The sequence below is a fragment of the Hemibagrus wyckioides genome, linkage group LG11 (assembly GCF_019097595.1).
Source record: "Hemibagrus wyckioides isolate EC202008001 linkage group LG11, SWU_Hwy_1.0, whole genome shotgun sequence".
In the NCBI taxonomy this organism is placed as follows: Eukaryota; Metazoa; Chordata; class Actinopteri; order Siluriformes; family Bagridae; genus Hemibagrus; species Hemibagrus wyckioides.
Window position 1 is genome coordinate 30,780,459 of NC_080720.1, and position 25,765 is coordinate 30,806,223.

The 25,765-nt window shown below is 37.8% G+C and overlaps 1 protein-coding gene across 1 annotated transcript; it reads left to right on the plus strand.

Moving 5' to 3' along the window:
• Positions 1-3,128: 3,128 nt before the first annotated feature.
• LOC131361760 (polyadenylate-binding protein 3-like) lies at positions 3,129-5,748 on the plus strand. Its single transcript, XM_058403288.1, has 7 exons — positions 3,129-3,294; positions 3,516-3,709; positions 3,817-3,920; positions 4,091-4,397; positions 5,052-5,219; positions 5,451-5,501; positions 5,619-5,748. Exons 1-7 carry the CDS (start codon positions 3,129-3,131, stop codon positions 5,694-5,696), a joined length of 1,068 nt encoding a protein of 355 aa, XP_058259271.1. The 3' UTR covers positions 5,697-5,748.
• Positions 5,749-25,765: the final 20,017 nt, after the last annotated feature.

Sequence of the window (25,765 nt, forward strand, 5' to 3'; positions counted from 1 at the left end):
CGGGCGCTATTGGATTTCAGTCTTTCACGGCGTAGTGTGTTACCAATTGTTTTCTTGGTGACTATGGTCCCAGCTGCCTTGAGATCATTGACAAAATCCTCCAGTGTAATTCTGGGCTGATTCCTCGCCGTTCTCATGATCATTGAGAGTGCTCCTACTGTAATCTCAGCTCGTTACCTGTATAAAAGTATGTATAAAAGACACCTGGGAGCCAGAAATCTTTCTGATTGATAGGGGATCAAATACTTATTTCACTCATTAAAATGCAAATCAATGTATAACTTTTCTGAAATGTATTTTTCTGGATTTTTTTGTTGTTATTCTGCCTCTCACTGTTCAAATACACCTACCATTAAAATTACAGACTGATCATTTCTTTGTCAGTGGGCAAACGTACAAAATCAGCAGGGGATCAAATAATATTTTCCCTCACTGTATATAATCACTGCCCAATGCCTGTGGGTCATTATACACAGAATCGAACTGAGCAATTATTTTCTTTACCCGTGACACAAAAACTGAAGGATGTCATAGTACGGGTTTATAAAATGTGGTCAGCCCTGAATAGGGGACAATGCCATTTATTTGTTGCTGCTGTTTCTTCTTCTTCTGGTGAGAGAGAGACAAAGAGAATGATAGAGAGACAGCAAAAGAGAGAGAGAGAAAGAGAGCTACGGATAGAGAGAGAGAGTTTAAACTAAAATATTTGGTGATTCTGGTGTGATTTTCTGAGCTTAGAGGTCGTTTCCTCTCATAAATTACGAGATATCGATATGCAAGTAGAGGAGGTTTGTAAAGCACTAAAGTGCCGCTGCATCACTCTCTTTGTCATTTCGAAATAACACGAGGGAGTCGAACGGCATCATGGGTAACATCCAGAAGATGGTAAAAAAGATGGATCTAAAATACATGTTTCAGCTGAAGATCATATGTTCATTATAATTCATTAGAATCCTGCAGCACTTGATGCTCTGATGCTCAGAATCGTACACACACTGAATTAGAGACTGAGAGCCGGAGCATGCAGTCTGCTTCAGCGCACGTGGATCAGCTGATCAGTTAATTATCAGTTTGAATCAGGTGTGTTAGAGCAGAGAAAACACACACACACAAACACACACACAGCTGTGCAGTTCAGCAGCTCTTTATGTGGTGGGTATGAGACCCTGATTTAGCTGATGTGATAATTATAGCATCATTACAGATAATACAGTCTAACTGTGTGTATGTGTGTGTGTGTGTGTGTGTGTGCTTGCTGCAGCTGGAGCTGATCCGGCCGGTGGACGGCGGAGCGTGTAAAGCGCAGAGGGAGTACCAGCTCATGCGCTTCATGCTGGACCACACACAGGTGATGGAGTGACGCTTTTTTCACCTTCAACTGTAAAACCGTCTACACATCACTGTGCATGGACACTTTCTTTATATTTTTCTACATCTCAACATAAAGCTTCAGGCACCTGCTGTGAACAGTGAGCTCTCTGACACTCAGGTATTTAAATAAAAAGCCTTAAAGTGTGTGAAGACCTCAGCAGAAACCTGCTGGCGTTTCTCACTGTGTGTGTGAGTGTGTGTGTGTGTGTGTGTGTGTGTGTGTGAGTGTGTGTGTGTGTGTGTGTGTGTGAAAAAAGCGAAGCGTGTCAGAGGAAGAAGCGCGTTTGCTGCTAATAAACAACAGATCTCAAAGAAAGAGAAAGGAAAAAAATGTTCATGTGATTGACAATAAAGGAAGTCGAAGCTGAAGCACAAAGTTTTCCTGTTTGTTTTGTTTTAAACTAAACTGCTGGATTATTAGATACACTTAGTTTATAGGTATAAAATGATCGACTGTTCCATGAGTGTGTGTGTGTGTGTGTGTGTGTGATGCGTATTTTATTAGACCCAATCCAAAGGTGCAGATACCCCATAATGCTACACAGACTTCTAGCCCTTTCTGTATCATTATAGTTACATTATAAACCTAGAAAATAACCAGTATAATGTTTATCTCATCACATCTCCAGTTTTAGTGCTTTTCTAATAAGGTTTGTTTGTGTTTTTTCTGTAACAGGATACGTTACATTTTGGTCTAAAACTTTAAAAGAGCAAAAAATCAAGAGGTTGGTGAGATCATGATCCTTTATAACTGGAATAATGTGGATAAATTGCTTCAGTGATGTTCCACAATATTGGATGCAACTCAACAACAACAACAAAAAAAGATGTTCATTAATTAGTAAAAAATTCGACACCAATTAGCCATAACATTATGACCACCTGCCTAATATTGTTTTGGTCATCCTTTTGCTGCCAAAACAGCCCTGACCTGTCGAGGCATGGACTCTACTAGATCCCTGAAGGTGTGCTGTGGTATCTGGCACCAAGATGTTAGCAGCAGATCCTTTAACGGAGAAGTTCACCTCCAGAACAAAAATCTACAGATAATTTCTTCACCCCCTGGTCATCCAAGATGTTCATGTCTTTCTTTCTTCAGTCGTAAAGAAATGATGTTTTTAAGAAAACATTTCAGGATTTTTCTCCGTATAGTGGCCTTCAATGGTGCCCGCGAGTTTGACCTTCCAAAATGCAGTTTAAATGCAGCTTCAAGGAGTAGTGTTTACGTTAGGTTAATATCTATGCATTGAAAATATAGTCAGTGAATGTTTTTTGGGGATTAATTGCAGCCTCTTTCCTGTACAGGCCTATACAGTGTTTCTATATTAATATTAAAAGCCATTTTGAATTGGATTCATTATTGGGGTTTGTAACTTAACTGCTTAATGTTCTACATGATGTCATGAGGTCATGTGAGGTCATATGAGGTCATATGACTGACCATGTGTTAAAAAAACCAAAACATTCCGAATTCTGTTCTGAGCATCACCTGACGACGTACATAGCAACCATCCTCAGACCAGCTTTAGCTATCGACAGAGAAACAGTGCCCCTTGTGTAGCAGAGATTTACAGCATTTAATAGCGATTTTACATCATTTAGCAGCATTTTACATCATTTAGCAGCATTTCACATCATTTAGCAGCATTTTACTTCATTTAGCAGCATTTTACTTCATTTAGCAGCATTTTACTTCATTTAGCAGCATTTCACATCATTTAGCAGTTATTTCAACAGAGTTTTAACTCTATTATACAATGGCTGCACTGTTTGTTAAAGATCTTCACCCTGAAGTATCTGAGGTGATACTTTCGAGTAGATTCAGACCTGCAGGACACGTCCAGTCTGTCCACATTTGCAGGGACAGGAAGACCGGCTCTCCTCTCGGATATGCGTACGTCAACTTTCGCTATCGAGATGACGGTAAAACAAACCTTTTCTTTTTTTCTACACTGTTTCTTACCTGTTTTTGCAGCAGATTTAAGGCTACATGTGTAACTTCTGTAGTATTTTCTAGTTTTACTATATGGATATGGTCATGTTTTAAATGGTACTAAAAAGATATGAAAAGATATTTTGATGAGTTATATATAGACTATAATAGACTTTAATTAAAAATGAATGGCTTATTTCTGTTCCCTCAGCTGAGAGAGCCATCAACATGTTCAATTTTGAACTGCTCCTGGGGAGACCCATGCGCGTCATGTGGTCTCACTGGGAACCCACCGCCAAGCCCATCAAGGGAGGAAACATTTTCATTAAGAACCTTGATTGGTCCATTGACTGCACCTCCCTCTTCGACACTTTCTCTGTGTTTGGGAGGATCGTGTCGTGCAAGGTTCGAGCTTTGCGCTGTTATATATGAATATATATATGAATAGCTGAATATCTGTGTTGTGTGATTAGTGTGTTGTTGTGTGTTGACACACTGTGTTTCTCCTGAAGGTTGTGGAATCAAAACGTTACGGGTACGTTCAGTACGAGTCAGCGGAGGCGGCGGCGCTGGCCATCGAACGGCTGAACGGGAAACTCCTGAACGACCGCCAAGTGTAAGTCACGTGTCAATTAGTGTCTTTTTACCAGCCAGGGTTCAAATGTCAGGATTTTTTTACATTCCGTTTAAACTAATTGCATTTAAGATTTATTTATTGAACTCTGAGGACATAACTTCTAACAGCAGGGTTTAGACTCTAAGTGCAGCTTCTCTGTTGTGTTATAGCACCATCGAGTACTTCAGGTCTTGGGAGGAGCGCAAGGTGGAGGTGCGCAGGGCCGAGAAGCCCAAGCTGGAGGCACGCAGGGCCGAGGAGCCCAAGGTGGAGGCGCGCATGGCCGAGGAGCCCAAGTGGGAGGTGTGCAGGGCCGAGGAGGCCACGGCAGAGGTGTGCAGGGCCGAGAAGCCCAAGGCAGAGGTGCGCAGGGCCGAGAAGCCCAAGGCAGAGGTGCGCAGGGCCAGGGAGGCCAAGGCGGATGTGTGCAAGGCCGAGGAGCCCAAGGCGGAGTTGCACAGGGCCGAGGAGCCCAAGGCGGAGGTGTGCAAGGCCGAGGAGCCCAAGGCAGAGAATCCCAATGCGGAGGCCCGCAGGGCCGAGGAGGCCAAGGTGGAGGTGCGCAGGGCCGAGGAGGCCAAGGCGGTGGCGCGCAGGGCCGAGGAGCCCAAGGCGGAGGTACGCAGGGCCGAGGAGCCCAAGGCGGAGGTACGCAGGGCCGAGGAGCCCAAGGCCGAGGTGCGCAAGGCCGAGGAGCCCAAGGCGGAGGTGCACAGGGCCGAGGAGCCCAAGGCGGAGGTGCGCAAGGCCGAGGAGCCCAAGGCGGAGGTGCGCAAGGCCGAGGAGCCCAAGGCGGAGGTGCGCAGGGCCGAGGAGCCCAAGGCGGAGGTGCGCAGGGCCGAGGAGCCCAAGGCGGAGGTGCGCAGGGCCGAGGAGCCCAAGGCGGAGGTGCGCAGGGCCGAGGAGCCCAAGGCCGAGGAGCCCAAGGCGAAGGTTTGCAAGGCCGAGGAGCCCAAGGCCGAGGTGCGCAGGGCCGAGGAGCCCAAGGCGGAGGTGCGCAGGGCCGAGGAGCCCAAGGCGGAGGTGCGCAGGGCCGAGGAGCCCAAGGCGGAGGTGCGCAGGGCCGAGGAGCCCAAGGCGGAGGTGCGCAGGGCCGAGGAGCCCAAGGCGGAGGTGCGCAGGGCCGAGGAGCCCAAGGCCGAGGAGCCCAAGGCGAAGGTTTGCAAGGCCGAGGAGCCCAAGGTGGAGGCGCGCGGGGCCGAGGAGCCCAAGGTGGAGGCATGCAGGGCCAAGGAGCCCAAGGTGGAGGTAGCCGTGGAGACAGCTGTCTCAGAAATCAGAGTTCCGGTTCCACTTCAGGTCCGAAACACAACAAAAAGCACACACACACAACAATACCAATATTCTGCATGCTTAATATTACATGCTAAAGATAGTGTATGATAGATTATTAGATTATAGATTACATAGCAAGTGTTTCATATCAGATTCGTAAATATCTTTGACATGATGTATTAACTTTAGTCATTTGGAAACAAAGCCCCACCCACTACTCCCTCTGTCCTCATGTGCGTGTGTGTACGTTTGTAGGTGGATAAAATGGACGCCTTACTGCAGGCAAGAGAAGCTGGTGTCATTCCGGTGAGGATCTTTAATGAAAATTTCTGATATTGATTCATATCTAAATGGATCATTACATCACATCACAGTGTACACAGGAAATAAAATTAATTTCTGACTTCTGCATTTCTCTTTCAGGAAATCCTGAAGAGGACTTTTACAGATGGAAAGAAGAAGAGAAAGAAGAAGAAGAAGAAGAATAAGAGGAAATATTAATGAACCCCATCATTCTTCTTCTTCTTTTTATTATTATTATTGTAATTTTTTTTTCATTCTATTTTTCTTCTTACTGTTATTATTATTACATTTTTTAATTCTTATTCTTATTATTCTTATTAATATTAAACCTTTATTCTAATTCACTACATTATTCACTAACATTATTGTAAATAATAATCACTTACACTGACATTATTGTAAATAATAATCACTTACACTGACATTATTGTAAATGATATTTGACGTCATTTGTATTGTTATTAAATTTTTAAAATCAACTTTGTGTTGTAAGTTTATTTATTTACAAGACCATTTAAATCTACTACTTTAATCATTTAATAAATCTTATAATCTAATAAAAATAAGATAAAAATATACTAGTGAGGATAGATGGATAGACGGATAGACAGACAGATACTAGTGAGTATAGATGGATAGACAGACAGCTACTAGTGAGTACAGATGGATAGACAGACAGATACTAGTGAGTATAGATGGATAGACAGACAGCTACTAGTGAGTACAGATGGATAGACAGACAGATACTAGTGAGTATAGATGGATAGACGGATAGACAGCCAGATACTAGTGAGTATAAATGAATAGACAGACAGATACTAGTGAGTATAGATGGATTGCAGGATAGACAGACAGATACTAGTGTGTTCAGATGGATAGACAGACAGATACTAGTGTGAGTATAGACGGATAGACAGACAGATACTAGTGAGTATAGATAGATAGACGGATTGACAGACAGATACTAGTGTGAGTATAGATGGATAGATGGACAGATACTAGTGAGTATCGATGATTAGATGGATAGACAGACAGATACTAATAAGGATAGATGGAAAGACGGATAGACAGACAGATACTAGTGTGAGTATAGATGGATAGACGGACAGATACTAGTGAGTATAGATGATTAGATGGATAGACGGACAGACTAATAAGTATAGATGGAAAGACAGATAGACAGACAGATATTAGTGTGAGTATAGATGGATAGACGGATAGACAGTCAGATACTAGTGAGTACAGATGGATAGACAGTCAGAAACTAGTGAGTATAGATGGATAGACAGTCAGATACTAGTGAGTATAGATGGATAGACAGTCAGATACTAGTGAGTATAGATGGATAGACAGATACTAGTGAGTATAGATGGATAGACAGACAGATACTAGTGAGTACAGATGGATAGACAGACAGATACTAGTGAGTATAGACGGATAGAGAGACAGCTACTAGTGAGTATAGATGGATTGCAGGATAGACAGACAGATACTAGTGAGTATAGACGGATAGAGAGACAGCTACTAGTGAGGATAGATGGATAGACGGATAGACAGTCAGATACTAGTGAGTATAGATGGATTGCAGGATAGACAGACAGATACTAGTGAGTATAGATGGATTGCAGGATAGAAAGACAGATACTAGTGAGTATAGATGGATAGACAGATAGACAGCCAGATTCTAGTGAGTATAGATGGATAGACGGATAGACAGTCAGATACTAGTGAGTATAGATGGATTGCAGGATAGACAGACAGATACTAGTGAGTAAAGATGGATAGACAGACAGCTACTAGTGAGTTTAGATGGATTGCAGGATAGACAGACAGATACTAGTGAGTATAGATGGATAGACGGATAGACAGCCAGATACTAGTGAGTATAGATGGATAGACAGACAGATACTAGTGAGTATAGATGGATTGCAGGATAGACAGAGAGATACTAGTGAGTACAGATGGATAGACAGACAGCTACTAGTGAGTGTAGACGGATAGACAGACAGCTACTAGTGAGTATAGATCGATTGCAGGATAGACAGACAGATACTAGTGAGGATGGATAGACGAATAGACGGATGGATAGACGGACGGATGGATGGACTTTTTAGGGAATTTAAGGGAATTTTTGTGTTACAGCAGGGGGTTTCTTCATCAGCATTACTGCAGTCCCCACAATCAAAAATATACACAAAGCCGAAATAAAATTAATTAAGATCAATTTAGCACTAAAAGAAATATACACTGACATTTAACTTATAATAAATATTTCAGAAATATACTAGAATACTATGTCAAAATACCATACTACACTATTCCATACTACACCCACTATTATACTGTATTAAGGTATACTATACTTCACTGCTACACTACAATACAATATAACAGTAAACTCTACTTAAATAATACTGATGAAAACTTGTTAATCGATGCATTTTAATCTATCATTGCTTAACGCTTTTGTCTCAGCAACATTTACTTCCACCAAAACCAAAGGGTTCATAGCAGATCTTGTTTATAAATATAATATATGAATAAAATTAAATAAAATAGATACTGCACTATATTACTATATAATATTCTACGCTATACTTTACCACACTATACTATATAACACCACAGTATACTTCTATATGAAATAGCACCATACCATATCCTACATTACATTTTACTGTACTATACTATACTATACTATACTGTACTGTACTGTACTATACTATACTATACTATACTATATTATACTATACTGTACTATACTATACTATACTACCATGGTATACTGCACCACACCACACTATACTATATTACACTACACTATATTATATTACATTACACTATACTATATTACACTACACTATATTATATTACATTACACTATATTATATTACATTACACTATACTATATTACACTACACTATATTATATTACATTACACTATACTATATTACACTACACTATATTATATTACATTACACTATATTATATTACATTACACTATATTATATTACATTACACTATACTATATTACACTACACTATATTATATTACATTACACTATACTATATTACACTACACTATATTATATTACATTACACTATACTATATTACACTACACTATATTATATTACATTACACTATATTATATTACATTACACTATACTATATTACACTACACTATATTATATTACATTACACTATATTATATTACATTACACTATACTATATTACACTACACTATATTATATTACATTACACTATATTATATTACATTACACTATACTATATTACACTACACTATATTATATTACATTACACTATATTATATTACATTACACTATACTATATTACACTACACTATATTATATTACATTACACTATATTATATTACATTACACTATATTATATTACATTACACTATACTATATTACACTACACTATATTATATTACATTACACTATACTATATTACACTACACTATATTATATTATATTACACTATACTATATTACACTACACTATATTATATTACATTACACTATACTATATTACACTACACTATATTATATTACATTACACTATACTATCTTACACTTCACTATATTATATTACATTACACTATACTATATTACACTACACTATATTATATTACATTACACTATATTATATTACATTACACTATATTATATTACATTACACTATACTATATTACACTACACTATATTATATTACATTACACTATACTATATTACACTACACTATATTATATTACATTACACTATACTATATTACACTACACTATATTATATTACATTACACTATACTATATTACACTACACTATATTATATTACATTACACTATATTATATTACATTACACTATACTATATTACACTACACTATATTATATTACATTACACTATATTATATTACATTACACTATACTATATTACACTACACTATATTATATTACATTACACTATATTATATTACATTACACTATACTATATTACACTACACTATATTATATTACATTACACTATACTATATTACACTACACTATATTATATTATATTACATTACACTATACTATATTACACTACACTATATTATATTACATTACACTATATTATATTACATTACACTATACTATATTACACTACACTATATTATATTACATTACACTATACTATATTACACTACACTATATTATATTACATTACACTATACTATATTACACTACACTATATTATATTACATTACACTATACTATATTACACTACACTATATTATATTACATTACACTATATTATATTACATTACACTATACTATATTACACTACACTATATTATATTACATTACACTATATTATATTACATTACACTATACTATATTACACTACACTATATTATATTACATTACACTATACTATATTACACTACACTATATTATATTACATTACACTATATTATATTACATTACACTATATTATATTACACTACACTATATTATATTACATTACACTATACTATATTACACTACACTATATTATATTACATTACACTATACTATATTACACTACACTATATTATATTACATTACACTATACTATATTACACTACACTATATTATATTACATTACACTATATTATATTACACTACACTATATTATATTACATTACACTATACTATATTACACTACACTATATTATATTACATTACACTATACTATATTACACTACACTATATTATATTACATTACACTATACTATATTACACTACACTATATTATATTACATTACACTATATTATATTACATTACACTATACTATATTACATTACACTATATTATATTACATTACACTATACTATATTACACTACACTATATTATATTACATTACACTATATTATATTACACTACACTATATTATATTACATTACACTATACTATATTACACTACACTATATTATATTACATTACACTATATTATATTACACTACACTATATTATATTACATTACACTATACTATATTACACTACACTATATTATATTACATTACACTATACTATATTACACTACACTATATTATATTACATTACACTATATTATATTACACTACACTATATTATATTACATTACACTATACTATATTACTCTACACTATATTATATTACATTACACTATATTATATTACACTACACTATATTATATTACATTACACTATACTATATTACACTACACTATATTATATTACATTACACTATACTATATTACACTACACTATATTATATTACATTACACTATACTATATTACACTACACTATATTATATTACATTACACTATACTATATTACACTACACTATATTATATTACATTACACTATACTATATTACACTACACTATATTATATTACATTACACTATACTATATTACACTACACTATATTATATTACATTACACTATACTATATTACTCTACACTATATTATATTACATTACACTATATTATATTACATTACACTATACTATATTACACTACACTATATTATATTACATTACACTATATTATATTACACTACACTATATTATATTACATTACACTATACTATATTACACTACACTATATTATATTACATTACACTATATTATATTACATTACACTATATTATATTACATTACACTATATTATATTACATTACACTATATTATATTACACTACACTATATTATATTACATTACACTATACTATATTACACTACACTATATTATATTACATTACACTATACTATATTACACTACACTATATTATATTACATTACACTATATTATATTACACTACACTATATTATATTACATTACACTATATTATATTACATTACACTATATTATATTACATTACACTATACTATATTACACTACACTATATTATATTACATTACACTATACTATATTACACTACACTATATTATATTACATTACACTATATTATATTACACTACACTATATTATATTATATTATATTACACTATACTATATTACACTACACTATATTATATTACATTACACTATACTATATTACACTACACTATATTATATTACATTACACTATACTATATTACACTACACTATATTATATTATATTACACTATACTATATTACACTACACTATATTATATTACATTACACTATACTATATTACACTACACTATATTATATTACATTACACTATACTATATTACTCTACACTATATTATATTACATTACACTATATTATATTACATTACACTATACTATATTACACTACACTATATTATATTACATTACACTATATTATATTACACTACACTATATTATATTACATTTCACTATACTATATTACTCTACTCTATATTATATTACATTACACTATATTATATTACACTACACTATATTATATTACATTACACTATAATATATTACACTACACTATGTTATATTACATTACACTATACTATATTACACTACACTATGTTATATTACATTACACTATACTATATTACACTACACTATATTATATTACATTACACTATACTATATTACACTACACTATATTATATTACTCTACACTATATTATATTACATTACACTATGTTATATTACATTACACTATAATATATTACACTACACTATGTTATATTACATTACACTATACTATATTACACTACACTATATTATATTACATTACACTATATTATATTATATTACACTATACTATATTACACTACACTATATTATATTACATTACACTATACTATATTACACTACACTATATTATATTACATTACACTATACTATATTACTCTACACTATATTATATTACATTACACTATATTATATTATATTACACTATACTATATTACACTACACTATATTAGATTACATTACACTATATTATATTACACTACACTATATTATATTACATTACACTATACTATATTACTCTACACTATATTATATTACATTACACTATATTATATTACACTACACTATATTATATTACATTACACTATACTATATTACACTACACTATGTTATATTACATTACACTATACTATATTACACTACACTATGATATATTACATTACACTATACTATATTACACTACACTATGTTATATTACATTACACTATACTATATTACACTACACTATGTTATATTACATTACACTATACTATACAAATAACCTGCACCTTTTGATCGGAGTAGGCGTGGCGGATCATAAATATCTAAACGTTCGATCAGGTACTGTGGTGTGAGAACATTTAGTGTTTTACAGGTCAGTAATAGTATTTTATAAACTGCGGGTTTTACATGTACACGGAATTTGGCTTGGTGTACTGGTGCACTACAATAAAAATATGAACATATAAATATCAAGAAAAATCTAGGAATTTTAAGCAAGAGGAAATATTAACTGTGTAATAGTGCAGTATAATATTGTATAAAAAGTGAACCAGTGCAAACATTATATTACCAAAACTACATTCAGTGCAGATGGAAATATTATCTGTACATTAATTGTACATTAGTGGACCAGTGTAAAACTTTGAGGCAGTTTGAGGTAGGAAGGTAAGGTAAGGTGCGGATGCAGTATGGCTGTCTGGGTCGTGTGTGTTAACAGTGTACTCTCACACAGTCTACTTAAAATAGGGACTCTGTACGTCTTCTGTAAATTGTACACTGCTATTGCAGAGACTCTGCATCGTGTGAAGTTTCCGTCTGTGTGTGTGTGTGTGTGTGTGCATGTGTGTGTTGGTGTGTGTGTGTGTGCGTGTGTGTGTTGGTGTGTGTGTGTGTGTGTGCATGTGTGTGTTGGTGTGGGGGTGTGTGTGTTTTGGTGCTAATGTAGCAAATCAATATTCTCAATATACTCAAATCAATATACTCTCATAAACTTTTCCCATATTTTAGAATGCATTTGCGAATGTAATATCTGACAATTCATTAGATATATTTTGTCCGATCTAGAATGCGAGTGCCAATTTTATTTACACGTCAATTTGATAGAAATTTTCTTTTTAGATATTATTGCTGTATGTTAATAACACAGAGTTTGATTAAAATGTCTTTTGTAAATTTTGTTAATTTTTGTTTATTTCATTTATTCCTATCTTGTTGAAGCTGCTGATGCTTAAAATTTTTACTCTGATGTAACAGGTCATGTCGTTTTTTTACATGTACATCAGCTTGTCTGCTTCCACTCACTATTAAATAGATTATTGCGTTTTGTTGCTATGAACCTGTACTTTGAAATGACAATAAATGTGTATCTATCTATCTATCGTTATTCATTTATATATAATATATATATATATATATATATATATATATATATATATATATATATATATATATATATATATATATATATATATATTAATAATTATAAATGAATAACGATAGATAGATACACATTTATTGTCATTCATCTCCCAGAGAAAGTAGTAAATAATTAAATGTCCTATAACAACGATATATAAATATATATATATATATATTTATAGGGTTCAATATGACGTCGGTCCACCCTTTGCAGCTATAACAGCTTCAACTCTTCTGGGAAGGCTGTCCACAAGGTTTAGGAGTGTGTTTATGGGAATTTTTGACCATTCTTCCAGAAGCACATTTGTGAGGTTACACACCGATGTTGGACGAGAAGGCCTGGCTCTCAGTCTCCGCTCTAATTCATACCAAAGGTGTTCTATCGGGTTGAGGTCAGGACTCTGTGCAGGCCAGTCAAGTTCATCCACACCAGACTCTGTCATCCATGTCTTTATGGACCTTGCTTTGGTCACTGGTGCACAGTCATGTTGGAAGAGGAAGGGGCCAGCTCCAAACTGTTCCCACAAAGTTGGGAGCATGGAATTGTCCAAAATATCTTGGTATGCTGAAGCATTCAGAGTTCCTTTCACTGGAACTAAGGGGCCAAGCCCAGCTCCTGAAAAACAACCCCACACCATAATCTCCCCACCACCAAACTTTACACTTGGCACAATGCAGTCAGACAAGTACTGTTCTCCTGGCAACCGCCAAACCCAGACTCGTCCATCAGATTGCCAGATGGAGAAGCGCGATTCGTCACTCCAGAGAACGCATCTCCACTGCTCTAGAGTCCAGTGGCAGCGTGCTTTACACCACTGCATCCGACGCTTTGCATTGCACTTGGTGATGTATGGCTTGGATGCAGCTGCTCGGCCATGGAAACCCATTCCATGAAGCTCTCTGCGCACTGTTCTTGAGCTAATCTGAAGGCCACATGAAGTTTGGAGGTCTGTAGCGATTGACTCTGCAGAAAGTTGGCGACCTCTTCGCACTATGCGCCTCAGCATCTGCTGACCCCGCTCCGTCAGTTTACATGGCCTACCACTTCGTGGCTGAGTTGCTGTCGTTCCCAAACACTTCCACGTTCTTATAATACAGCTGACAGTTGACTGTGGAATATTTAGGAGCGAGGAAATTTCACGACTGGATTTGTTGCACAGGTGGCATCCTATCACAGTTCCACGCTGGAATTCACTGAGCTCCTGAGAGCGACCCATTCTTTCACAAATGTTTGTAAAAACAGTCTGCATGCCTAGGTGCTTGATTTTATACACCTGTGTCCATGGAAGTGATTGGAACACCTGATTCTGATTATTTGGATGGGTGAGCGAATACTTTTGGCAATATAGTGTATATATATATATATATATATATATATATATATATATATATATATATATATCGTTGTTATAGGACATTTAATTATTTACTACTTTCTCTGGGAGATGAATATCAGTACAAGTTTATAAGTTTATATAAACCTTTGGCCTCAATTGTAGAAATAGTAATATATTAGACTGAGCATATTAATAGAAACATTGCAGCTAGTTCTGCTTTTATAGGAAATGAATCACAGTTTAAGCAAAAAAAATGGCAACAAGAAATCCGTTTTGTGTTGTTGCTCTGTGTAATATTATATTCTGTCTATAATACTGCTCTCTACACTTGTGTATAAGGTTGCAGTATACATTAGTATGCATAAGTGTTAACAACTTTCTGAGTTCCGGTCACTAGGGAAAATCTTCCCCAGTCCACCAGAGGGCAGCCTTGCTCACCTTTTAAACTTGTTTTTACTTTTCCCCATGATCATGTTCACCTGCTTTGTATTGGTTCATTCTTTCTTTGTCTTGTAACTGTTGATGTTGCTAGTTTAAACTAAATATCTGCACTCACATCCTCCTTTAACCCCTGTATGTGACACTTACAACCTGGATCTGGATGAAATGGATATAATCAGGATATTATGTCAAGACCAGGGGCGTTTCTAGGATTTGAAAACATCAGGGGCTGAGCCCGAAACATCAGGGGTTAATTAGGGAGAGGGGGTCAGCAAGAATAGCACGTTTTGCAAGGGCGATATTGTTTAATAATAAACACAAATTAATCTCACACAGGTATGCCATGCAATATTATCTCTTTTACAGCTTGTGTGTGAAGCAGTGCCGTGTAGGTCCTTTATTATTATTAAGATTATTTTACAATAATCTATATACACTTATTATTGTTCTCTCATCTCTCATTCTCTCATCTGTCTTGCTGCTTGTATCTTGTCTACTTCATGCTCTTGGTGACTTTTCTATCCTATTTCTTTGAGGGTGGAATCATCAGAGAGTATCTCCGAGACTTGACTTGAGCAAAACGGTCAGTTACCATACTAGTATTTCTAGTGCTGAGAATTCCTTTATCAATAGACAGAACAGCTGAATGATGGAGTCTGTTCTGGTCCATTGTTCACCTAAGTCATGTATTTATTTTAGCTTAAATTCTGCATTAGTTGAATAATAGAAAGTCATGATGTTCAGACTGTAATGTCATAGCACATTAACAGTTTCTATTTTATTTAGATCTATCTTTAGGCTTATTTAATTGAAGGCTTTTGTACATATTGAGTATGGAATAATATTCAAAAGGGTCCTTATGTCAGGGGTTTTCAGAATCAGACAGTGGGCCTCCTTTTTGACACAACATACATTTGTTAGCCGACTTTTATCAACTGTGTTAACATTAAAAACTAAAAGTTAGGTTATTATCTGAATAATAAGATTGTTGTGATTTCTGACAGTTTTTTTTACTGCTGTCATGCTCAGGGCTGTAATGTATTTTAGTCACGTGGTGTGTGTGTAGGTGTGTTCGACTTAAAGCGGCGCTGTGCAGACCGATAGGTGTTTGACATTAAAGTATCGCGAGAGCGGTTCTACCGCGCCAGAAATATCGTACTCGTAAAAATAAATAAAACGTGAATCACAAGGATGCTAGTTTGTTCTTTCCAGCATGCTAATGTTTGTTATTCCAAAAATTGCGCATAGAGTTTTATGCAGATTAGGGGGCGGGATAAAAGTCCCCATTGGTCCACTGCTTCTCAACCTACTGCCCTTCTTTAGCCAATCAGTAAAGTGACGTCACTGACGCGCGACTCTGCCGGTTAGTGTTTGAACCTGTCTTAAGTAAGTGAGAAGATGGGCGATTACGCACTACATATAATCGATATCAATGTATACGATAGTTAGATGCCTTAATTGTCCAAGGAATCAGTTGTATTATGTCTAAAATGGTTCTTAAACTTTCCAGTTGTTTTGTGAAGGTGTGGAGGACATGGTGCTTTCTTCCTAGAGGAGCAGAGTGCTGGGGTTGTGCTTACAGAGACTGAGTGGATGCTGTGACCACAGGCACAGTTTAGGACACATACTGACCCAAACTCCCCATCCTGAGACTTTGGAGGAGATCTGTATTTATTAGTTTTAAACTATGTGCAGCAAATTGTGGAATAAATGTGTTTTAATTACATTTATAGAATCACTTTGCAATGCATTTAACTCTAAATCCTTTTGCAGCTTTTGTGGTGGCATACAACTCCATAATGATGTTGATCTGTCTCTAACACACAGTCAGAAATAAAGAGTCTAGAAATAATTTCTAATTCAAAGACTTATTATGAGCTTGACTCTGACAAGAAGACATTGTTATAATATGAATAAACAGCTCTCTCTCTCTCTCTGGGCTTAATATGAAACAGTAACACTCACTGTTTAATAAAAGTTTATTTTATTTATTTCTTTTTTTCAACATAGGACAGAACTAGCAGTAACAGCCCTCAACACAGAATTATAAAAACTGCAGCAATAAAACTACTGCAATGGGCAGAAACAGAAGTGCAGAGTCAAATACTTTAAAAATATTATACAAAAAAATTTGTATTTTATATATCAAACAAGTACATCTTGTATAAGCAAGAACACTACTGTAATGGCAGCCCTGAACATTTAGACTAAAGCTTTTGTTATCTTTCCTGGTTTCTGGAACAGTGTTTATTCTTCTTTTTCCACAGGCAGTCTTCCTCCTGAAAATATCGGGGAAAGAGACAAAAATGTGATAAAGAGAAATGCAGCAGACTTTCATAGACTCATATAAAACTGAATATCTAGCTTTTATTAACGGTCATCTTGGAAACATTGCATGGGGAATCTGTGCTTCATTATGGCACCAGCATGGACTTGGCCATTTCCTGATCAGTGCATGTGTCTGTCTCTGATCCTGCAGCCCCTGACCCTGTATCTGACTGACCTGAGCCTGTATCTCACCCTGTATCTGACTGACCTGAGCCTGTATCTGACCCTGTATCTGACTGACCTGAGCCTGTATCTGACCCTGTATCTGAGTGACCTGAGCCTGTATCTGACCCTGACCCTGTATCTGACCCTGTATCTGACTGACCTGAGCCTGTATCTTACCCTGTATCTGCCTGACCTGAGCCTGTATCTGACCCTGACCCTGTATCTGACTGACCTGAGCCTGTATCTGACCCTGACCCTGTATCTGACTGACCTGAGCCTGTATCTGACTGACCTGAGCCTGTATCTGACCCTGTATCTGACTGACCTGAGCCTGTATCTGACCCTGTATCTGACTGACCTGAGCCTGTATCTGACCCTGTATCTGAGCCTGAGCCTGTATCTGACCCTGTATCTGACCCTGACCCTGTATCTGACTGACCTGAGCCTGTATCTGACCCTGTATCTGACTGACCTGAGCCTGTATCTGACTGACCTGAGCCTGTATCTGACCCTGACCCTGTATCTGACTGACCTGAGCCTGTATCTGACCCTGTATCTGATTGACCTGAGCCTGTATCTGACCCTGTATCTGACTGACCTGAGCCTATATCTGACCCTGACCCTGTATCTGACTGACCTGAGCCGGTATCTGACCCTGTATCTGATTGACCTGAGCCTGTATCTGACCCTGACCCTGTATCTGATTGACCTGAGCCTGTATCTGACCCTGTATCTGACCCTGTATCTGACTGACCTGAGCCTGTATCTGACTGACCTGAGCCTGTATCTGACCCTGACCCTGACTGACCTGAGCCTGTATCTGACCCTGACCCTGTATCCTACTGACCTGAGCCTATATCTGACCCTGACCCTGTATCTGACCCTGAGCCTGTATCTGATTGACCTGAGCCTGTATCTGACCCTGTATCTGACTGACCTGAGCCTGTATCTGACCCTGTATCTGACTGACCTGAGCCTGTATCTGACTGACCTGAGCCTGTATCTGTATCTGACTGACCTGAGCCTGTATCTGACCCTGTATCTGACTGACCTGAGCCTATATCTGACCCTGACCCTGTATCTGACCCTGTATCTGATTGACCTGAGCCTGTATCTGACCCTGACCCTGTATCTGATTGACCTGAGCCTGTATCTGACCCTGTATCTGACTGACCTGAGCCTGTATCTGACCCTGTATCTGATTGACCTGAGCCTGTATCTGACCCTGACCCTGTATCTGATTGACCTGAGCCTGTATCTGACCCTGTATCTGACTGACTTGAGCCTGTATCTGACCCTGTATCTGATTGACCTGAGCCTGTATCTGACCCTGTATCTGACTGACTTGAGCCTGTATCTGACCCTGTATCTGACTGACCTGAGCCTGTATCTGACCCTGACCCTGTATCTGACCCTGTATCTGACTGACCTGAGCCTGTATCTGACCCTGACCCTGTATCTGACTGACCTGAGCCTGTATCTGACCCTGACCCTGTATCTGACTAACCTGAGCCTGTATCTGACCCTGACCCTGTATCTGACTGACCTGAGCCTGTATCTGACTGACCTGAGCCTGTATCTGACCCTGTATCTGACTGACCTGAGCCTGTATCTGACCCTGTATCTGACTGACCTGAGCCTGTATCTGACCCTGACCCTGTATCTGACTGACCTGAGCCTATATCTGACCCTGAGCCTGTATCTGACCCTGTATCTGAGCCTGAGCCTGTATCTGACCCTGACCCTATATCTGACCCTGACCCTGTATCTGAACCTGAGCCTGTATCTGACCCTGTATCTGACTGACCTGAGCCTGTATCTGACCCTGTATCTGACTGACCTGAGCCTGTATCTGACTGACCTGAGCCTGTATCTGACCCTGACCCTGTATCTGACTGACCTGAGCCTGTATCTGACCCTGTATCTGATTGACCTGAGCCTGTATCTGACTGACCTGAGCCTATATCTGACCCTGACCCTGTATCTGACTGACCTGAGCCGGTATCTGACCCTGTATCTGATTGACCTGAGCCTGTATCTGACCCTGACCCTGTATCTGATTCACCTGAGCCTGTATCTGACCCTGTATCTGACTGACCTGAGCCTGTATCTGACCCTGTATCTGACTGACCTGAGCCTGTATCTGACTGACCTGAGCCTGTATCTGACCCTGACCCTGTATCTGACTGACCTGAGCCTGTATCTGACCCTGACCCTGTATCCTACTGACCTGAGCCTATATCTGACCCTGACCCTGTATCTGACCCTGAGCCTGTATCTGATTGACCTGAGCCTGTATCTGACCCTGTATCTGACTGACCTGAGCCTGTATCTGACCCTGTATCTGACTGACCTGAGCCTGTATCTGACCCTGTATCTGATTGACCTGAGCCTGTATCTGACCCTGTATCTGACTGACCTGAGCCTATATCTGACCCTGACCCTGTATCTGATTGACCTGAGCCGGTATCTGACCCTGTATCTGATTGACCTGAGCCTGTATCTGACCCTGACCCTGTATCTGATTGACCTGAGCCTGTATCTGACCCTGTATCTGACTGACCTGAGCCTGTATCTGACCCTGTATCTGACTGACCTGAGCCTGTATCTGACTGACCTGACCCTGTATCTGACCCTGACCCTGTATCTGACCCTGACCCTGTATCTGACTGACCTGAGCCTGTATCTGACCCTGACCCTGTATCCTACTGACCTGAGCCTATATCTGACCCTGACCCTGTATCTGACCCTGAGCTTGTATCTGACCCTGAGCCTGTATCTGATTGACCTGAGCCTGTATCTGACCCTGACCCTGTATCTGACTGACCTGAGCCTGTATCTGACCCTGTATCTGACTGACCTGAGCCTGTATCTGACTGACCTGAGCCTGTATCTGACTGACCTGAGCCTGTATCTGACCCTGACCCTGTATCTGACTGACCTGAGCCTGTATCTGACCCTGACCCTGTATCCTACTGACCTGAGCCTATATCTGACCCTGACCCTGTATCTGACCCTGAGCCTGTATCTGATTGACCTGAGCCTGTATCTGACCCTGTATCTGACTGACCTGAGCCTGTATCTGACCCTGTATCTGACTGACCTGAGCCTGTATCTGACCCTGTATCTGATTGACCTGAGCCTGTATCTGACCCTGTATCTGACTGACCTGAGCCTATATCTGACCCTGACCCTGTATCTGATTGACCTGAGCCGGTATCTGACCCTGTATCTGATTGACCTGAGCCTGTATCTGACCCTGACCCTGTATCTGATTGACCTGAGCCTGTATCTGACCCTGTATCTGACTGACCTGAGCCTGTATCTGACCCTGTATCTGACTGACCTGAGCCTGTATCTGACCCTGTATCTGACTGACCTGAGCCTGTATCTGACTGACCTGAGCCTGTATCTGACCCTGACCCTGTATCTGACTGACCTGAGCCTGTATCCTACTGACCTGAGCCTATATCTGACCCTGACCCTGTATCTGACCCTGAGCTTGTATCTGACCCTGTATCTGACTGACCTAAGCCTGTATCTGACCCTGTATCTGACTGACCTGAGCCTGTATCTGACTGACCTGAGCCTGTATCTGACTGACCTGAGCCTGTATCTGACCCTGACCCTGTATCTGACTGACCTGAGCCTGTATCTGACCCTGTATCTGACTGACCTGAGCCTATATCTGACCCTGACCCTGTATCTGACTGACCTGAGCCTGTATCTGACCCTGTATCTGATTGACCTGAGCCTGTATCTGACCCTGACCCTGTATCTGATTGACCTGAGCCTGTATCTGACCCTGACCCTGTATCTGATTGACCTGAGCCTGTATCTGACCCTGTATCTGATTGACCTGAGCCTGTATCTGACCCTGTATCTGATTGACCTGAGCCTGTATCTGACTGACCTGATCCTGTATCTGACCCTGTATCTGACTGACCTGATCCTGTATCTGAGCCTGTATCTGACTGACCTGAGCCTGTATCTGACCCTGTATCTGACTGACCTGATCCTGTATCTGACCCTGTATCTGACTGACCTGAGCCTGTGGACGTGGTGATACAGGACTCTGATTAAGAGTCTGGGTTAATACAGAGATAAGAGTAAACACAAAGTGAATTACATTACTTTAAAGCTATACATTTCATCACGATGAAACTGAACACATCTCTACTGTTTGAGCAACAATAACGTTATGCTATGATGCTAATGATTGTACAATGATACACTTGTCCAGTTCATTAAAATACTCTTTAGCATAATAACAGGATGTTTGACACGATACTACAATAGACACGCATATAAGAAACTTTAAACGGATTAATTAAATCTCACTTGTTTAAGACAGGTTCAAACACTAACCGGCAGAGTCGCGCGTCAGTGACGTCACTTTACTGATTGGCCAGAGAAGGGCAGCAGGTTGAGAAGCAGCGGACCAATGGGGACTTTTATCCCGCCCCCTAATCTGCATAAAACCCTACGCGTGATTTTTGGAATAACAAACACTAGCATGCTGGAAAGAACAAACTAGCATCCTTGTGATTCACGTGTTTTATTTATTTTTACGAGTACGATACTCTTTGTATCGAGTGCGGATTTGACGCCATACAAGCCATAATCATCAAAATAAAAATAAAAAAAATAAACACTTAAAATTTATAAAAAAATATATATATATATATATATATAATTCTGTGTGTAATGAATCTATATAATATAGTGTTTCACTTGTTGAACTGAATTACTGAAATGAATCAACTTTTCGATGATATTCTAATTTATTCAGATACACCTGTGGTTGGGGAAACGAGATCTCTGCTGCCCTCTAGTGGACAACTCTGAACATAACCATGACGACCATGAATTGACCAATCAGGAGAAAAATAAAAATATATAAAGGCTAAAAATATACATTATAAATATAACATACATATAATAATGAAAATGGACGTTTTCTAGCTGGTATCTACACACAGTGGATGCTTTTTATACAAAAGTACAGCTTTTTTATAAATATATAATCACTGCCCGATGCCTGTGGGTCATTATACACAGAATCGAACTCAGCAATTATTTTCTTTACCCGAGACACGAAAACTGAAGGATATTATAATACGGGTTTTTAAAATGTGAATAGAGGAAACACTTTGAGATGAAATAAGGACAATATGCCTTAAAAAGCAGCAAGATGTGGTATAAAAGCTTTGAAGCTTCTAAAAATTGAGTGCAGTAAATAAATCAGTAATAAGAAATAACACGAAATACTGTAGATAATTAAGAGACAGGGATGAGGAAGATTATAATTCATTTTTTTTACTCGCATTTATGGATTTGTTACAGCAAAATCTCTTTAAAGTGACGATTCAGGAAGAAGTAAAGCCTCCTTTACTAAACACTGGTGTGTGTGTGTGTGTGTGTGAGTGAGTGTTGCTGGTATGTGCTTTTAAACAGTGTACAGGTGACCACATTAATAAACACCTCTAATACACACCTACCTTAACGTGTTGTTCCGTATGAAAGGTGCAGAGAGTCCAACTTTAACCTGAAACATTAAACAGAAAGTTTCAACTGAAATATTTAGTGATTCTGGTGTGATTTTCTAATGGTCAGACCTCAATAGGGGACAATGTCACTTTATTTGTTCCTGCAGCTTCTTCTTCTTCTTCTGGTGTCCTCATCCGAGAGAGAGAGAGAGAGAGAGAGAGAGAGAGAGAAAGAAAAAGAGAGAGAGAAAGATAGATAAAGCGAGAGACAGAGAGAGAGAGACGAGAGTAAGAGAGGTAGACAAAAAGAAAGAGAAAGAGAAATAGAGAGAGAGAAAGATAGAGAGTTTAAACTGAAATATTTAGTGATTCTGGTGTGATCTGGTGTGAAAAGCCTTAAAGTGTGTGAAGACCTCAGCAGAAAGCTGCTGCCGTTTCTCACTTTCTCAATCACAAAATGTTCATGTGATTGACAATAAAGGAAGTCGAAGCTGAAGAACAAAATTTTCCTGTTTGTTTTGTTATAAACTAAACTGCTGGATTATTAGATACACTTAGTTTATAGGTATAAAATGATCGACTGTTCCATGAGTGTGTGTGTGTGTGTGATGCGTATTTTATTAGACCCAATCCAAAGGTGCAGATACCCCATAATGCTACACAGACTTCTAGCCCTTTCTGTATCATTATAGTTACATTATAAACCTAGAAAATAACCAGTATAATGTTTATCTCATCACACTCGTAGATTATCTTAAAATTTCTTCACGTGCTCCTCGGTCGAATCCGGTGTTTTGGAAACCTTCCGTCTGTGTAAACTGTGCAGTGCAGCTTTGTTCCAGCGCTACAGAATCCTATAGTAATGTGGGGAGGATAAAACATACTACACTGTTTTGGTTTTAAATGCTTGATTCTGATTGGTCAGATTCATTCATTAAAAAAAGGGTGTGGCTGGTGATCTGTTGAAGCTTTTCATGAGGAAATGTGTAATATATTTGGAAGGAGTCTCCAGTTTTAGTGCTTTTCTAATAAGGTTTGTTTGTGTTTTTTCTGTAACAGGATACATTACATTTTGGTCTAAAACTTTAAAAGAGCAAAAAATCAAGAGGTTGGTGAGATCATGATCCTTTATAACTGGAATAATGTGGATAAATTGCTTCAGTGATGTTCCACAATATTGGATGCAACTCAACAACAACAACAAAAAAAGATGTTCATTAATTAGTAAAAAAATTCGACACCAATTAGCCATAACATTATGACCACCTGCCTAATATTGTTTTGGTCATCCTTTTGCTGCCAAAACAGCCCTGACCTGTCGAGGCATGGACTCTACTAGATCCCTGAAGGTGTGCTGTGGTATCTGGCACCAAGATGTTAGCAGCAGATCCTTTAACGGAGAAGTTCACCTCCAGAACAAAAATCTACAGATAATTTCTTCACCCCCTGGTCATCCAAGATGTTCATGTCTTTCTTTCTTCAGTCGTAAAGAAATGATGTTTTTAAGAAAACATTTCAGGATTTTTCTCCATATAGTGGCCTTCAATGGTGCCCGCGAGTTTGACCTTCCAAAATGCAGTTTAAATGCAGCTTCAAGGAGTAGTGTTTACGTTAGGTTAATATCTATGCATTGAAAATATAGTCAGTGAATGTTTTTTGGGGATTAATTGCAGCTCAGCCTCTTTCCTGTACAGGCCTATACAGTGTTTCTATATTAATATTAAAAGCCATTTTGAATTGGATTCATTATTGGGGTTTGTAAATTAACTGCTTAATGTTCTACATGATGTCATGAGGTCATGTGAGGTCATGTGAGGTCATATGAGGTCATATGACTGACCATGTGTTAAAAAAACCAAAACATTCCGAATTCTGTTCTGAGCATCACCTGACGACGTACATAGCAACCATCCTCAGACCAGCTTTAGCTATCGACAGAGAAACAGTGCCCCTTGTGTAGCAGAGATTTACAGCATTTAATAGCGATTTTACATCATTTAGCAGCATTTCACATCATTTAGCAGCATTTCACATCATTTAGCAGCATTTTACATCCTTTAGCAGCATTTCACATCGTTTAGCAGCATTTTACATCATTTAGCAGCATTTCACTTCATTTAGCAGCATTTCACATCATTTAG